The sequence below is a fragment of the Gossypium arboreum genome, chromosome 1 (assembly GCF_025698485.1).
Source record: "Gossypium arboreum isolate Shixiya-1 chromosome 1, ASM2569848v2, whole genome shotgun sequence".
NCBI classification, from domain to species: Eukaryota; Viridiplantae; Streptophyta; class Magnoliopsida; order Malvales; family Malvaceae; genus Gossypium; species Gossypium arboreum.
In genome coordinates, this window is record NC_069070.1 from 115,467,597 (window position 1) to 115,482,304 (window position 14,708).

A 14,708-nucleotide genomic window follows, 5' to 3' on the forward strand; every position below is an offset into this window, starting at 1 on the left:
TTGTTAGTTTTGATCCTAAATTTTTTTAAATTTTATACTTTTCTAGACACTAAAATTCTTTTTCGAGTTTGACCATGCATTAGATGAGTAGAATTGAATAGAATTGTGCGTTTACACCGAACTTGAGCTTGACCATAAATGGGAACTGCATGCAATACTTCATAGCATGCAAATGTGGACCTTTTCTTGAAGTCTATGCAAATGTTGACTTTTTAGAAGTCTATTAGAAAATGAAATTCTATAACCCACTTGTATAGTCGCTTTAACCAATAATTCTTAAACATAGTTAGTATATTAATTTTTTATTACTTTTAAGAAATAATATTTGATACACTGTCTATGTATATAGTGGCGGAGTTAAAAAATTTTTTAGTGAGCTAAATTAAATTGTATATTTTACAATAGTAAAAATATAATTTTATTATTTTAATAGCCTATATCATTATAATTTTAAAGGACTAAATCAAATTTTTATCATTTTTATGATCAAAGTGTAATTTTATAATAGCTAATTTAAAATTTTATAAATTATAAAATGCCTAAATTAAAATCCATTGCCTCTGGTCTCTACTATGCTCCGTGTATAGTCTCATATATAATTAGTGAATAAAAACATAACACATCATTATTAAATTAAATAAAAATATGGAAAATTTGTAAATAAATATATTAATAATTTTATTTAAACATAATTTTTATAAGTTTCTATTTAAATATAATTAAACATTAATCGTAACTATTATAAATAAATATTAATCACTCCTAGATTTAGTATATTGGGTTTAATGGTTTATGATATTGAATTTGGAATCTCGGGTTTAAGTCTAGTGTATAAGATCTCAAGTTTAGAGTTTTAACATTTATTTATAATTAATTATTATTTAATTATGTTTCATACACCTATAATACATCAAATATATATATTTTTTCAACGATTTTATAGTTGTAGATACTAATTAAAAGTGCCTGTAGATGGAGCTAAGTCAAGTTTAGGATTGAACGAACGGTCATTATGATCCTTACAAAATTCATGTTTTTAAATTTAAATTTATATTTTTATAAATAAATTCAAATAAATATTATGTAAGATCAATTAAAGCATACAATCTATTGGAGATCTAATTACCTGCTCTGTAAACATACGCTTTCTTATGAATATATCCATAAAATGAAATGTCGAGAATAATAAATATTAGACAAATCTCAGTGTTTGGCTCATTGATCATGGACGTTCACTCTCGTACCCTCGTCATAAGATCAATCACTTAAAAATTTGTATTAAAACTATACAAATTGCACTCCCTTGTGACTTCACTTTAGGTGAGTAAATTGGTAAATTGAGATTAATGTATTAAAAGAAACCCATAAGTACATACTTCTGGCTTATAGATGGTACGAAGTTCAACTGAGATTCCAAGATTTTGTGCATCTTGAGAGAAAAAAGAAGAATGATGATGACATAATCTGGTAACCCAAATCAGTTTGAATGCAGTCATAGAACACCGAACCACAAATCATGTGCAATGTAGCTCTTTTCATATTAGTGTTTTTACAGCATCCAGGAGGCTCCGGAAAGGATCATCTTCATCGGGAAAGAGTAGAATTCCAGTACAGTGTTAACAGACCTGAAAGAGTTTTTGTTGTCAAAAACTAACAAAAAACATATGCAGAAACCTGTTTAATCATAAGAGGAAGTAAAATACAACAGTTCGACATACCCTTCCTCCTATTCTTACGACATGAATTTTAGCAGAAATATATGTTTGGACAGTATAGGGTAATTGAATGACATCGTACTCTTTTGTATAATTTTTTTTTATATTTAAACAAAATATAAATAGTAGTATAAGGAGTAAAGTTAAGCGATTGATCTAACCAAAATTTGTTACAACAAGAACTTGTCATAAGTAGTTTTAATGCATGCTACTCGTGCCAACCTATTAAAAAAAAAAAAGAAAGATTAAATTTAGAAAATAAATAAATAAAAAAAGTGGAAATAAAAAAATGAAATTAAAAATAAATAAGTCGAATGGACGGCTCTCTAACTTCAGTGACGATTTAAGCTTCAGTTTCGAACTAATCCCGAATAATGAATTTTCTCCTCTAATTGGTGAGTCGATTATAGAGAACAAGGAAACGTCTCAGACAACTAGCCCTTCCATGTGTAAATTAACTGCGGGAACGTCCAACTAACACTTATTGAATGCACAACCCTGAATACGCATCCACCATTTAGCTCATTGGTAGCTTTGAGAACTAGAAGGACCTGACTTGAATCAATGACCTCAACTGCATGGTTCATTTAAACCCGATTGTTATTTTCCTTGACAAATCCAACCACTCATTTAATTGGTCACGCCAATTTATTCTTTAGTAGACCGATTACAATAATTATGGACCGTATCTGTAACGGCTCAAATTTCAGTGGTATCGGAACAGTGATTCGAGATCACTAAATCCGAAAAATGAGTAGAAAATATTATTAATTTAATGAAAATAAGTTAGATGTGAAGTTAGGAAAATGATTGAAATAGTGAATAGTATTTTATAATAAATGCTAAATAATTTGGAAGTGAAAACGAGGTATTGAGACCTCGAAATATTAAACCGAGCCATAAGTATTTTATAAATATTAATGGAGTGTTAGTAAGTTAGTGTTAAAGTTTCGTCAAGAAATTTTAAGGTTTTGGTAGTCAATTGGGTAAAAAGGACTAAATCAAATTAAGTGCAAAATTGTGAAATGTGATTAAATAGCTCTAGTAATAATTAAAAGAGGACTAAATAGGGAATTATACACCTATTATTGGGCTGGACGGCATGTGTGTGCTGGAAATATTGAAATTAGGTGTGAACAAGGGGTAAAATTGGAAAAGAAGTAAAAATTGAATAGTTAAAAATGGGATGTAATTGGAAATCTAGAGATTTCTTCAATTTTATTCATCCTCTTCAGCTAACATTGAAGAAACCTTTGAGCTGATTTTTCATATTTTTACTGTAAGTAAGTTCAAATCTTGATTATTTTTTGAAATTTTTGTGTTTTTGGGACTTTTATAACTAGGTCTTATCATCTAATTCATTAGTTTTTGATTTCATGGTTGATTTTGAAAGTTTTCATGAATAAGTGCCGGAAGTTTATGATGATTTAGCATGGAATTAAAGCTTTAATTTGTTTATATGTTGATTTTATTGAAAGAATTATAAAGAAAGTGAATATTTGGGGACCTAATTGTAAAAGAACTTGAGATTAGGATTTTATGTGAAAATTATAAATTTCAATGGTTTTGAAGTAACGTAAAATGTCTAAGGAAAGTGTTAATTGAGAAGAAAAGGTTTTATTGATGAGTTAATTGGTCAGGGACCAAATTGTGAAAATTGTGAAATTTGGGGTAAAAGTGTAATTTTAGGAATTAAAGGGTATAAATTGTGAGATAAAATAAAATTGAAATGAATGTTAATTAATGAATGATTTTGCAATTATAGATCAAGAAATTAAAGTGAATCGTGGAGAGGAGAAAATGGACGAATAATTTTCTCGAACTTCTACAACTATTGCGAATTAGCCCAAGTAAGTTCATGTGGCTAAATTTTAGTGATCATTGTTATTATTATGAATTTTATAATGAGTTATACTTATAATTATGATAAAACCATGAACAATGTAAAAATATGAAATTGAAGAAATGATTATATTGGATGAAACATCGGATTGAGTACTTTTGTCCAGTGTCAAACGATGAATTGACGGAAAAAGACGATGGTTGGACCATGGCAACAAGTGATAAGTGATATCCGTATAAGACCATAGCTGGGCTATGGCATCGAAAAACAAGTGATAAGTGATATCTGTATAATACTATAGCTGGGCTATGGCATCGGAAAACAAGTGATAAGTGATATCTGTATAAGACCATAGCTGGGCTATGGCATCGGAAAACAAGTGATAAGTGATCCGTATAAGATCATAGCTGGGCTATGGCATTGGAGAAAAGTGATAAGTGCTCCCATGTAAGACCATATCCGGGATATGGCATCAGTATAATATATGACTCGTGTAAGACCATGGTTGGGCCATGGCTTCGGAAAGTGAAACATGATCATGTGCAAGTCCATAGTTTTACTATGGCAAAGTGAAGACGAAGTACTCAATTCCGTATAGTTTCTTAATTTGAAAAGAGATGGTAAGCGATAAATGGGCCCAAAAGAATGAAGTTTAAGTGTGAATAATATTAAGTGAAATTGATTTGGTTTGTGAATGACAGGAGAAATTAATGAGTTGTATAATATATGAATGCTTTACCATATTTGGTCAGTTTATGTTCTAAGCCTATGAACTTACTAAGCTTTCACAAGCTTACTTGAATGTGATTGATATGTCTTGTAGATTAACATGGAGTCAGAGGATTGGATCATCACCAAGAATCACACTATCCAGACGTTCTCCGGTAGTTTTTAGGTTATTATCTTTTGATTTATATGGCATGTACAAGTATTTGGTTGGATAAAGTTATAAATGGTTAAAGTATGTAAAAGGGATGGCATATGTGTATGAAACTTGGTTTAATCATTAAGTAGTAGTGTGTTAATATAAAATACATATTATGGGCATAAATTGGTTGATTGGTTGGTCGTAAATTGTATATAATTGTGTTTAAGTGCAGGTAATGGATGAAAGGGTGAGAAAAGTGACCTAAAACAGCTTATTTTCGTCCACATGGCTAGACACACGGGCGTGTGTCTAGGCCGTGTGTGACACATGGTAAGCCCACGGGCGTGTAAAATGACCGTGTGTCCCATGCATCCTTAAATGTGAAGTCAGGATAGTACACGGGCAAAAGACACGGCCGTGTGTCTTGGTCGTATGAAGGACACGGGTTTCAAGCATGGTCGTGTGTCAAAATCATGTGAAAATGGCTTAAAAATAGTGAAAAATCAGTTTACCACATGGGCTTGTGCCCAAGCCATGTGCCCCTTTGATACTTAAGAAATTGCAAGTCAGAATTCCACACGGGCTGGCCACACGGCCATGTCTTAGGCCACACGAGCGTGTGCCCCTATCTTCAAGGTAAAATTTCCAAAGTTGCCAGTTTAGTCCCGAACCACTTCCAAAGCATGTATTGGGCCCCGTAGGCCCAATTAGGGACTTTATCATAAAATTTGAAAAGTTTTAATTTAGAATGCAAATTTTTGACTTGGTTTTATACGAATGCTGGGGTATAAGTCCAGTAATACCTCGTAACCTGTTCCGATAACGGATAGAGGTTAGGGGTGTTACAGTATCAATTCTTCTAATTGTACGTCGCACAACATCGAATCAATGGGTCCTGTTTGGTTTGATGCTATTACGACTTTGTAAGACAATTGTATCTATTTCTTAAACTAGAGGAATAACGAATAACATGTAAAACATTTAAACTTTATATAAAATTTCAAATTAGGATTTCTTAAAATTTCAAATATATTTTTAATTTTTAATAATGTTATTAAATAGTATTAATTTTTTAATAATTTTATTAAATAGTATTAAATTTTTACTTTTTAAAAATTTTAATAGTATTTATAAAAAATTAAAATACATATAATATTTTAAAAATTAAAGACTAATTAAATAATATTTAATTTTGTTTCTAAAAGTTCTTTAGTAGTATTTGTTTTTTTAAATTTTGTATACATTTTAAAAGTTTTAAAGTAAAATTTTTAAACACCGTCATATTTTATTTTTTAGAAGTATGAAACCTTATAAAATCTAATAATGTTTTTTAAACACAATTGGTTTTTAATTAACTAATTAAATAATATTTAAATTTTTGAAAATTTTCTCTTCCCTTGTTAACTTTTAGCAGTATTTGAAAAAAATTAATTTCTTTTATAATTTAGTGATTTATCCATCACAATAGTTTTAAAATTTAGGAAGTTTTTGAAGGAGAAATTGTTTTTATTTAAAATTTTAATGATATAGATGATTTGATTTTATTAAAATAAATAAATTTAATGGATAATTAAAAACTAAGTAAAAGATGAGAGAGCGTCACCTGTGGTAAATTGACGTATTCATTTGATTGATGTTAAAAACAAGGTATGAAAGCCAACCAATTTCTTGCATATAGTTTTAGGGGGAAAAGTTTAGTTTTAGGTTGTACATAAATTGGTTGGTTGATGGTTAGTCAGGTACCATAATTTTAGAGACATATAATTTCATGGAAGGTTTATTTAAGGCGACTCAAAAATTCTTGTCTCCATCAAAATAAACAAGGCTTTAGCCAACCAGATTAGCTCTAGGTATATTTGGGTTTCATCATCTTCATCGATTTGAAAACCCAAATATACCTTGAAGAAACGAAACATATCGTAAGAAAATAACAATGGAGGTAACTAAAGTGAGGTTTGCTTTTTTCTTTTCGTTTGCCGCACTAATTCCAGGATTATGGGCAAATATTGCTGAATTTGATGACTTTTGGAAGCAACGTGAGGAAGAAGCATGGAATATTACCTTGGCAACTTATGAGCGAAACCCAGAAAACGTCACCAATAATTTGAGCTATAACGTTAACAAGTAAATCTTACTATGTTTTATATAAAAAGTTCATAGTTTAGGGATAAGAAAATAAGGTAGAGATATTGAAAGCTGAACTATTATCCTATTGAATATCAACAATTAAGAATATATGCATGAATTAATTAAGCTAAACTCTTTGTTCTTCTCATTTTCATTATTTTTTATTCCAATTAGTAATCTTTCATGCATGTATTCTATAACATTGTTACTCATAATCTTATTAGGTTACAAATTAGCTTACAACAATCACACGCCTTCATTGTAATGATCAAATTTTCATAATTTAGATGCTTGAGAGCCACAACCACTATTTGCAATATCTTGAAACTTTGTTATTAACTTATTTTAAATAGAGGCATCATATATTATCTTGGACAATTTGTTGCAGGTTTCTTAAAGAAACTAGTGCCAACCAAACCATAGATTTTGAGGATGGTATTACTAACAACACAAGAAGATACTTGAGAGGAAAACACAAGAAGTACACTGGTCCGTGCATGGCGACCAATCCAATTGATAGGTGTTGGCGGTGTAAGAAGAACTGGGCCAAAAATCGTAAAAGATTGGCAAAATGTGTGCTTGGTTTTGGCCATAGAACTCATGGTGGAAGTAAGGGGAAGTATTATTTGGTGACAGATAATTCTGATCATGATGTTCTAAACCCAAAACTAGGAACCTTACGTCATGCTGTGATCCAAAAAAGGCCATTATGGATCATTTTTGCTCGTACCATGCACATCAAATTGTCACAAGAGCTAATAGTTCAAAGTCATAAGACAATCGATGGCCGTGGAGCAGATGTTCATATAGCATATGGAGCTGGAATTACACTTCAATTTGTGCACAATGTCATCATTCACAACATTCATATCCATCGCATTGTTCCAAGTTCCGGTGGCCTAATCAGGGACTCTGAAGATCACTTTGGTTACAGAACAGTAGGTGATGGAGATGGAATTTCCATATTTGGATCATCAAATATTTGGCTTGATCACATTTCTATGTCTGAGTGCCATGATGGGCTTATTGATGCAATCCAGGGTTCAACTGCCATCACCGTTTCAAATTGCCATTTCACCCATCACGATGCTGTAAGTTTTGCCTTAAAATACTCAACAAGTTACACAATTTGTCACCTAGTTTTTATTACACGTTCATGGATTTGTCTTTTAGGTGATGTTGTTAGGAGCAAGTGATAGCTATTCTAAAGATAAATTCATGCAAGTGACAATAGCATTCAACCGTTTTGGCAAGGAATTATTACAAAGAATGCCTAGATGTCGATGGGGTTTCTTTCATGTTGTTAACAATGACTACACACATTGGAAAATGTATGCTATTGGTGGTAGCATGCATCCCACCATTATCAGCCAAGGTAACAGGTTCATTGCTCCGCATGACCCCAATGCCAAAGAGGTAAACCAAAATATAGTTAAACAATATTGATAACATTCATTACATTTGTAAGCATGATAAACATGTGACCAAAAATATATTTGAGATCATACCATTATTTTTTTTCCATTTCACATTTGTAGGTAACCAATAGGCTCTATGCATCAGAGTCAGAATGGAAAAATTGGATATGGAGATCAGAAAGAGACGTACTCCTTAATGGAGCCACCTTTAGAACTTCTGGGCCACTCTCGCCACCCCATTTGAAATTCAACAGAAAGGAAATGATCAAAGCCAAACCTGGAGCATATGTCAGAAGACTCACTCGTTTCGCGGGGACTCTTAACTGTAGAAAAAGAATCAAATGTTAGATGTGATGTTCAATTTTACCAATCTTCAAAAAAATCCCAACATGTAAAAAAAAAAAGAATTGATACATGGAAAAAAAACTCATATAGAATTATAATAAAATATAATTCCAATAATCTTTATCTTGCATTACTAGCATGTTAAGCTATTGAGACCTACAAAAATAAAACGTACTTAAAAGTATAAGATTAGTAGTAAGTGACAAGTAGGGGTCGTATCCATAGAAATTAGTGATAATTCTATTCCTTATATAAAAAACAAGTAGATAAAAGAGAGGTTTTTAGGAAATAAAAAACTAAATTCAAATTAAAAACAAAACGATAAATGCAATAATTAAAAGTTTTGGAAAATCAACGGGAAAAACTCTAGTCAAAAGTAAAATATCCATTTGATTCATAGATTCAATCATTGACCCAATGATAACGACAATACCTTTAATAAATTAGTTTTAGTTGTTGACTCAACATCGGGCAAACAATCTCTCCTTACCTGTTTAGTAACCAAGAGGCAACTTGTTTGGATTACTTCTCTTGCTAATAAATAACTTTGTAAATCAATTCCCAACATTCAACTTATCGGCAACATTACGAATGAGAGGACCTAATTCTAATAAACAAACTCACCTCAAAGGGGTATATTTATGCTAAATCACACATCCACAACATATAATCATAAACTACAATATAAACAATTATGCAATTCATCACTAGTATTAGAATGACTTAAACGGTTACAAATTTAATTATTCTATTTGACAAGGCAATCGTTCTAAGCTATCAAATATCCACCAAATCTTTAACAAACTTGAATAATTGTAATTAAAATAGAATATGCGTGACTAATAAAGAACAAAGAAAAATAAAGTTTCACAAATTTATTGAATCAAACTTCGATAATTCTTTGACTAGAAAATTAAGTTTAGAAAACCATAGGGTTGATTTCTTTTACCTATTTCTCTCGGTAATCTATTATTAACAACTTCTTTCCAACTTCTTTCACTGTAAAGAAAAAAAAGAATATGAGATTCATGACTTGAAACAAACATAAAATTATTCATAGATATTCACGATATGTTCCCTATGGTAACTGGGTTCATGAATTATGGTCACCAAACAGTCCGAGCAGCAATGTACATTGGTCAATGTTTCATGATTACCTCATCCCACACAAATCATTTACTCGTAACTATTCAATATCTTTATGAAAAATTAATCACATTAGAGCGTTTCTATGGATGAATCCATTTTGAATTTGATAAATGCATTGCTTGTGAAGTATGTGTTCATGTATGCCCTATAGATCTACCCGTTTTTTATTGGAAATTTGAAACGGATATTCGAAAAAAACGATTGCTTAATTATAGTATTGATTTTGGAATTTGTATATTTTGTGATAATTGCGTTGAGTATTATCCAACAAATTGTTTATCAGTGACTAAAGAATATGAACTTTCTACTTACGACCATCACGAATTGAAAAAACGCAATAAATAAGAAAATAACTATAATATGAGAGAGTAGCCAAAGGCTCCCTCACTCTCTCTCAAAACATCATATTTATATTGTGTAGTTAACCTAAATTAGGTTAGAAGAGCTTCAAGCCCAAAATATCCTATTTATATTGTATAGTTAACTTAAATTAGGTTACAAGAGATTGGTTGAAGTTGTAGAACTCATAAAGGACCAAAATACCCCTAAAGCTTAGACAAAACACAAAGAAAATACATACATTGGTGCTAGGGCGTTAGGATTGGTGTAGGGGTGCACAAATTGTGGCACAAGGGCATTGGGCTTAGGGGTGAGTAAAACTCGATTTGATTCGAAAAAATAAAATAAAAAATCAAATTTCAAGTTAATCAAATCAAGTTATTCGAATTGCTTGAGTCAACTCGAATAGCTCAATTTGAGTTTCGAGTTCGAGTCGAGTTGAATTTCACAATTCGAATAATTCAAATAACTTGAATAACAGATTGGTGTAAATACCCTTTTGGTCTCTGTCAATTTTGAAAATAAGCAAATTGGTCTCTCTAAACAAAAATACAAAATAATTCAAACTAATTTTAAAAATTCAAGATATTTATAAAATTTTCAAAATTTATATTTTAAAAATTAAAAAATTATAAAAATATAAAAAGTTTAAATTATAAAAATATTCTAAAATAATAATTTTGGGACCTATTTAATGATTCAAATTTATCATACTCAATATCTTATTTTATTATTATTATTTTGCTCAAAAACTTTTCAAATATATATGGTTTCAAATTTATGTGTTCTAACATATAATTAGTTATAGTGTAACAATATTTTTATTTGACATATTTAAATTTTTTTTTAATTTAACTCGAACAAGTTCACTCAATTCGACTTAACTCGAATTTCATTTCACTCAAATCGATTTGAAAAAAAAAATTAAATTGAGTTAGGATGATAAAACAAGACTTGTGAACTTGATTAAGTCAAAAATTTGTACTCGATTCAATCGAACGCTTAGCCCTAATTGGGCTAAAGGTTGAGTTTCGAAGCTTGGGGTGTAGGGGCCGGCACCAAAGCTTGGCACAAGGGGCGTTAACATAGTGCCATTCAATCGCGCACTGGGTGCCATGTAATATCCTAAATTAGGGCTTAATCGGAATAGTGGTTTTGTGACCACAAATCCGAGATAGAAATAATTATTTTATAATTATTTTGATGAATATGATATGATTGCATGATTGTGTGAAAATTTCGTGATGAAATTCTATGCCTAAAGTGCTTAAATTGAAAGTAGGGACTAAATCGAATAAGTTGCAAAATTTGCATTCTAGAAATTTTTAGTATGAAATTGTTTTGGAATATTAATGAGGAGGTCTTAAATAGCAATTTGACGAATTTTAAGTTCATGGACAAATTTAGGACATGGAAGGAATTTTTGGAAAGTTTAGTAGTAAGGGTATTTTGGTCATTTAGTTATTAAAATGAATTAAAAACAAAATTAAAAGCCAATTTTTGTCCATCTTCTTCATTAGGCCGAAATTTCAAGGGTTCTCCATAGCTAGGGTTTGTTTCAAGCTTCCAAGCTCCATAGTAAGTGATTCTAAGCCCCGTTTTTAATGATTTTTACGTTTTTGAGATCCCGGTAACTCGATAAAGCTTATGTTAACAATAATTTAACCTAGGGTTTATATTTGGAAAAATACCCATAGGTGAAATTTGTGTATTTTGATGTTTTATGATAGAATATGAAGTTTTAAATTATGTTAGACAACTTGTACTACTCGATTTTAAGCAAAAACGAGAAAAATGGCTTAATCGGTAAAAATACCTAATAGTCACAAGTACATGTTAGAGTGAGAATTTGATGTTGCCATAGAAGAGAAAAGTGATTAGAGTGAGAATTTGATGTTGCCATAGAAGAGAAAAGTGATCAGCATGTTGTAAAACATAAGAATAAGGAATAAAATTTAATCCCGAGCCTAGGGGCAAAAATGTAAATATGCAAAAGTTTAGGGGTAAAATTGTAATTTTGCCAAAATTTGAGTTAAGGATTAATTTGATAATGTGAGTATTAAATGAGCTAAATGTGTTATTTTAGATCAAGAAAGACGTGGAATCGACCTCAATCGAGGAAAAGAAAAGATTGTGGACTAAATTGCAAAATCTTTGTATTTTGGTACCAAGGTAAGTTCATGTGTAAATAAAGTAGCATAATTGTTATTTTTAAGTTATTGATGTTAATTATATGTTATGCTGAATTTTATTATGAAATGTATGCTTTGTGGTTAATTTCAAATAATATGTAAATTATGTGAGCTACTTGTTAAATATAATTGTTACCGAGTATTGATTTCGGCATTCTACGGAAGACGGCAAGGATAAGTGTTCGAGGAAAAAGCCCGTTTGAACCTTAGGAATAGATTAGGATACAAGTGACATGTCACTAGGATGGTTGAGCATCCGAACTCGTTGAGTTGAGTTCGAGTTCACTTATGGATGCGAATGTCCGAACTCGTTGAGTTGAGTCCGAGTTCGTGAGATGTAACTAGGCATCCGAACTCGTTGAGTTGAGTCCGAGTTCACTTATGGATGCGAACGCCCGAGCTCGTTGAGTTGAGTCCGAGTTCACTTAGGGGCGGGTTACATGATTTCTTGATTACATATGTGGCACTTATGTGCAAATTATCCATGTATCTGAATTATATTCCGATGTGTTCAACGGGTAAAGTTCTACTCAAATGGAGGAATATTCGAGATGTAAAGAGACGTATTGGTAAGTGATATGAAATGGATATTTTGGACAGGTATGTATTTAACCCTCGGGTTGAGTATTGATACAACCACGATAAGGTAATAAGATGATGAAAAATGATTAAAAATGTGATATGTGTTTTAGTGATGCATGCTAATGTTGATTGGTATGACTGTTTGTTATGTTACTTATTATTTGCATATGAACTTACTAAGCATTTATGCTTACTCCCTCCTTCTTACTCATTGTAGTTTTGGACAAGCCAGCTCAGGAGTCGGGATAGGTCGAAGGCTCAGTCACACTATCCGGAAGACTTTTGGTAATGGCTTGTAAATTTAAGTATGGCATGTATAGCAATATACCTTTTTTGTGTAAATGATCTTATGGTATGGTGATGGAATGGTTGAGGAAATGCTTGATAATGATAAATTATGAAAATGGTTAGTTTAGATTATGTTTGATGTAAGGAAAATTAATAAGATACTTAGTGCATAAAAACTCATAAAAGGGATGAAATTTGCCATAAACAGAATACTGCAGCAACACTGACTCCAGTTTGAAAATTTACTAAAAATCATAGAAATTGAATTTGGTGATGAACTACATATCAAATTGAAGCTTATTATGTCTAGTTTCACATGAAACAAATGAAACAAGTAAAGGAATTATATGTTAGACGATATTTGAATTTTAGTGAAACAGAGTCATAGCAGTTCTGAATCCCCTGTTCCAACTTTAGAAATTCACCATAAATTGTAAAGATATAATTAGGTGGTGTATTTTATATCCTCAGAATCCTTATTGAGTCTAGTTTTAGTAGAAACAAATATCATAGTCATATTAATTTTTTACAGAGAGAAATATGGTTCGTAGTAAACAGAGGTCAGACCAGTCAAGTCCTGAAACAGGGGTAACTTTAACTAATAAACTGTACTAATTGGCCCAACCAAAAATTCTAGAAAAAAATTAGTAGATAGGTATATGAGTCTAGATTCAGGAAAAATTTACGGATCTTGATTTTGAGTTTCGTAACTCGAGATATGATTTTTCTTGTGACTGTGATGCAAGTAGCTTAAAAGCTGTGAATGTAGAAATAAATAATCCAAAGTTCTAAATATGTTAAATTAAGCTTAGTAACACCTCATACTCGACTCCGGCGACGGTCTCGGGCGTGGGGGCGTTACATGCCAGCTACGAAGTGGGGGCAGTCGATTTGTTTTCCACACTCCGTTTCTTTACTGATTATCCTCAAACTCGAACCTTAAGCTCTCATGGGTCTAATCCAAGTTACAAAACACGTAATTCACTATCAAATACTAAAATCATATAACAATCAAGCATAATTAAATAAAAATCCAAACAAATGAAAATGAGACATTAATTATACAAAGAAAGCTAACATGCAACATTTCATTTAAGGACCAAATGAAATGCTAAATATAAGTGCCTAAAATATATGAAATATTAGCACTTATCACACCCCACACTTAAACTCTTACTTTTGCTCAAGCAAAACAATGAATGCAACCTAAAGAACTCAACTCAAATTGATAGTAAAAACATAATTTCAAATCATTGAGATAAATAAATACACTTTCATGTACACAAATGAAATACCATTTGCTAACAAGACATAAGAACAATAATCCATACACCTAAGAAGAATCGAAACTAATGAACCTTTGCACTCGTACGTAATCTCTTTCCCCAACGACATGCAATGCATAAAATATATTAGGAAAATCAAGACAACATATTCAAATTTCAACGTACTTTGAAAAGGCACTAGGTCTCTAAATTTCATAATTTTAATTGAGCAAAAAGTGTTGAAACAAAAATTTTCAATTTCATTACAAAAGTTTATCAATTAGCATGAAATTAAAACATAATTTAAATAATCGAACCATTGAATTCTCCCTATTTTATTGTCTTTGAATTTAGGTCGGCCACTTTTGAACGTGAGCATAGATGATAGCCCAAACATCTACCCCAAATTACTCGGTCAATTAAACTTAACAAGTCTTTGACTTTAGTCATATCTACATCAATGGTGTATATTAGGAAACACTGAACCTTTTGACCCAAAGGTAAATAACAACTAAATAGCTACCCCGTTTACTCATCGAGCCACTAGTTATTTTCAAAGCTCATGAAATAGACAATA

General features: G+C 31.1%; 1 protein-coding gene and 1 long non-coding RNA gene across 2 annotated transcripts; both read left to right on the forward strand.

The window, feature by feature from the left end:
- Positions 1-6,176: 6,176 nt before the first annotated feature.
- Positions 6,177-8,433, forward strand: LOC108481829 (pectate lyase-like). Its single transcript, XM_053024877.1, has 4 exons — positions 6,177-6,550; positions 6,942-7,644; positions 7,727-7,969; positions 8,092-8,433. Exons 1-4 carry the CDS (start codon positions 6,360-6,362, stop codon positions 8,317-8,319), a joined length of 1,365 nt encoding a protein of 454 aa, XP_052880837.1. The 5' UTR covers positions 6,177-6,359; the 3' UTR covers positions 8,320-8,433.
- A 3,446-nt stretch (positions 8,434-11,879) lies between these two features.
- Positions 11,880-12,982, forward strand: LOC128290165 (uncharacterized). The gene is made up of 2 exons (XR_008279806.1): positions 11,880-11,976; positions 12,796-12,982. It is a non-coding gene; the product is annotated as an uncharacterized LOC128290165 (long non-coding RNA).
- The last annotated feature ends 1,726 nt before the right edge of the window (positions 12,983-14,708 follow it).

Excerpts from the sequence above, each read along its gene's own strand:
- LOC108481829 (XM_053024877.1), top strand. The coding sequence starts at position 6,360 with ATGGAGGTAACTAAAGTGAGGTTTGCTTTTTTCTTTTCGTTTGCCGCA. Across the intron at positions 6,551-6,941 it reads TTGAGCTATAACGTTAACAA|GTTTCTTAAAGAAACTAGTG; the intron begins GTAAATCTTACT and ends AATTTGTTGCAG. Across the intron at positions 7,970-8,091 it reads ATGACCCCAATGCCAAAGAG|GTAACCAATAGGCTCTATGC; the intron begins GTAAACCAAAAT and ends TCACATTTGTAG.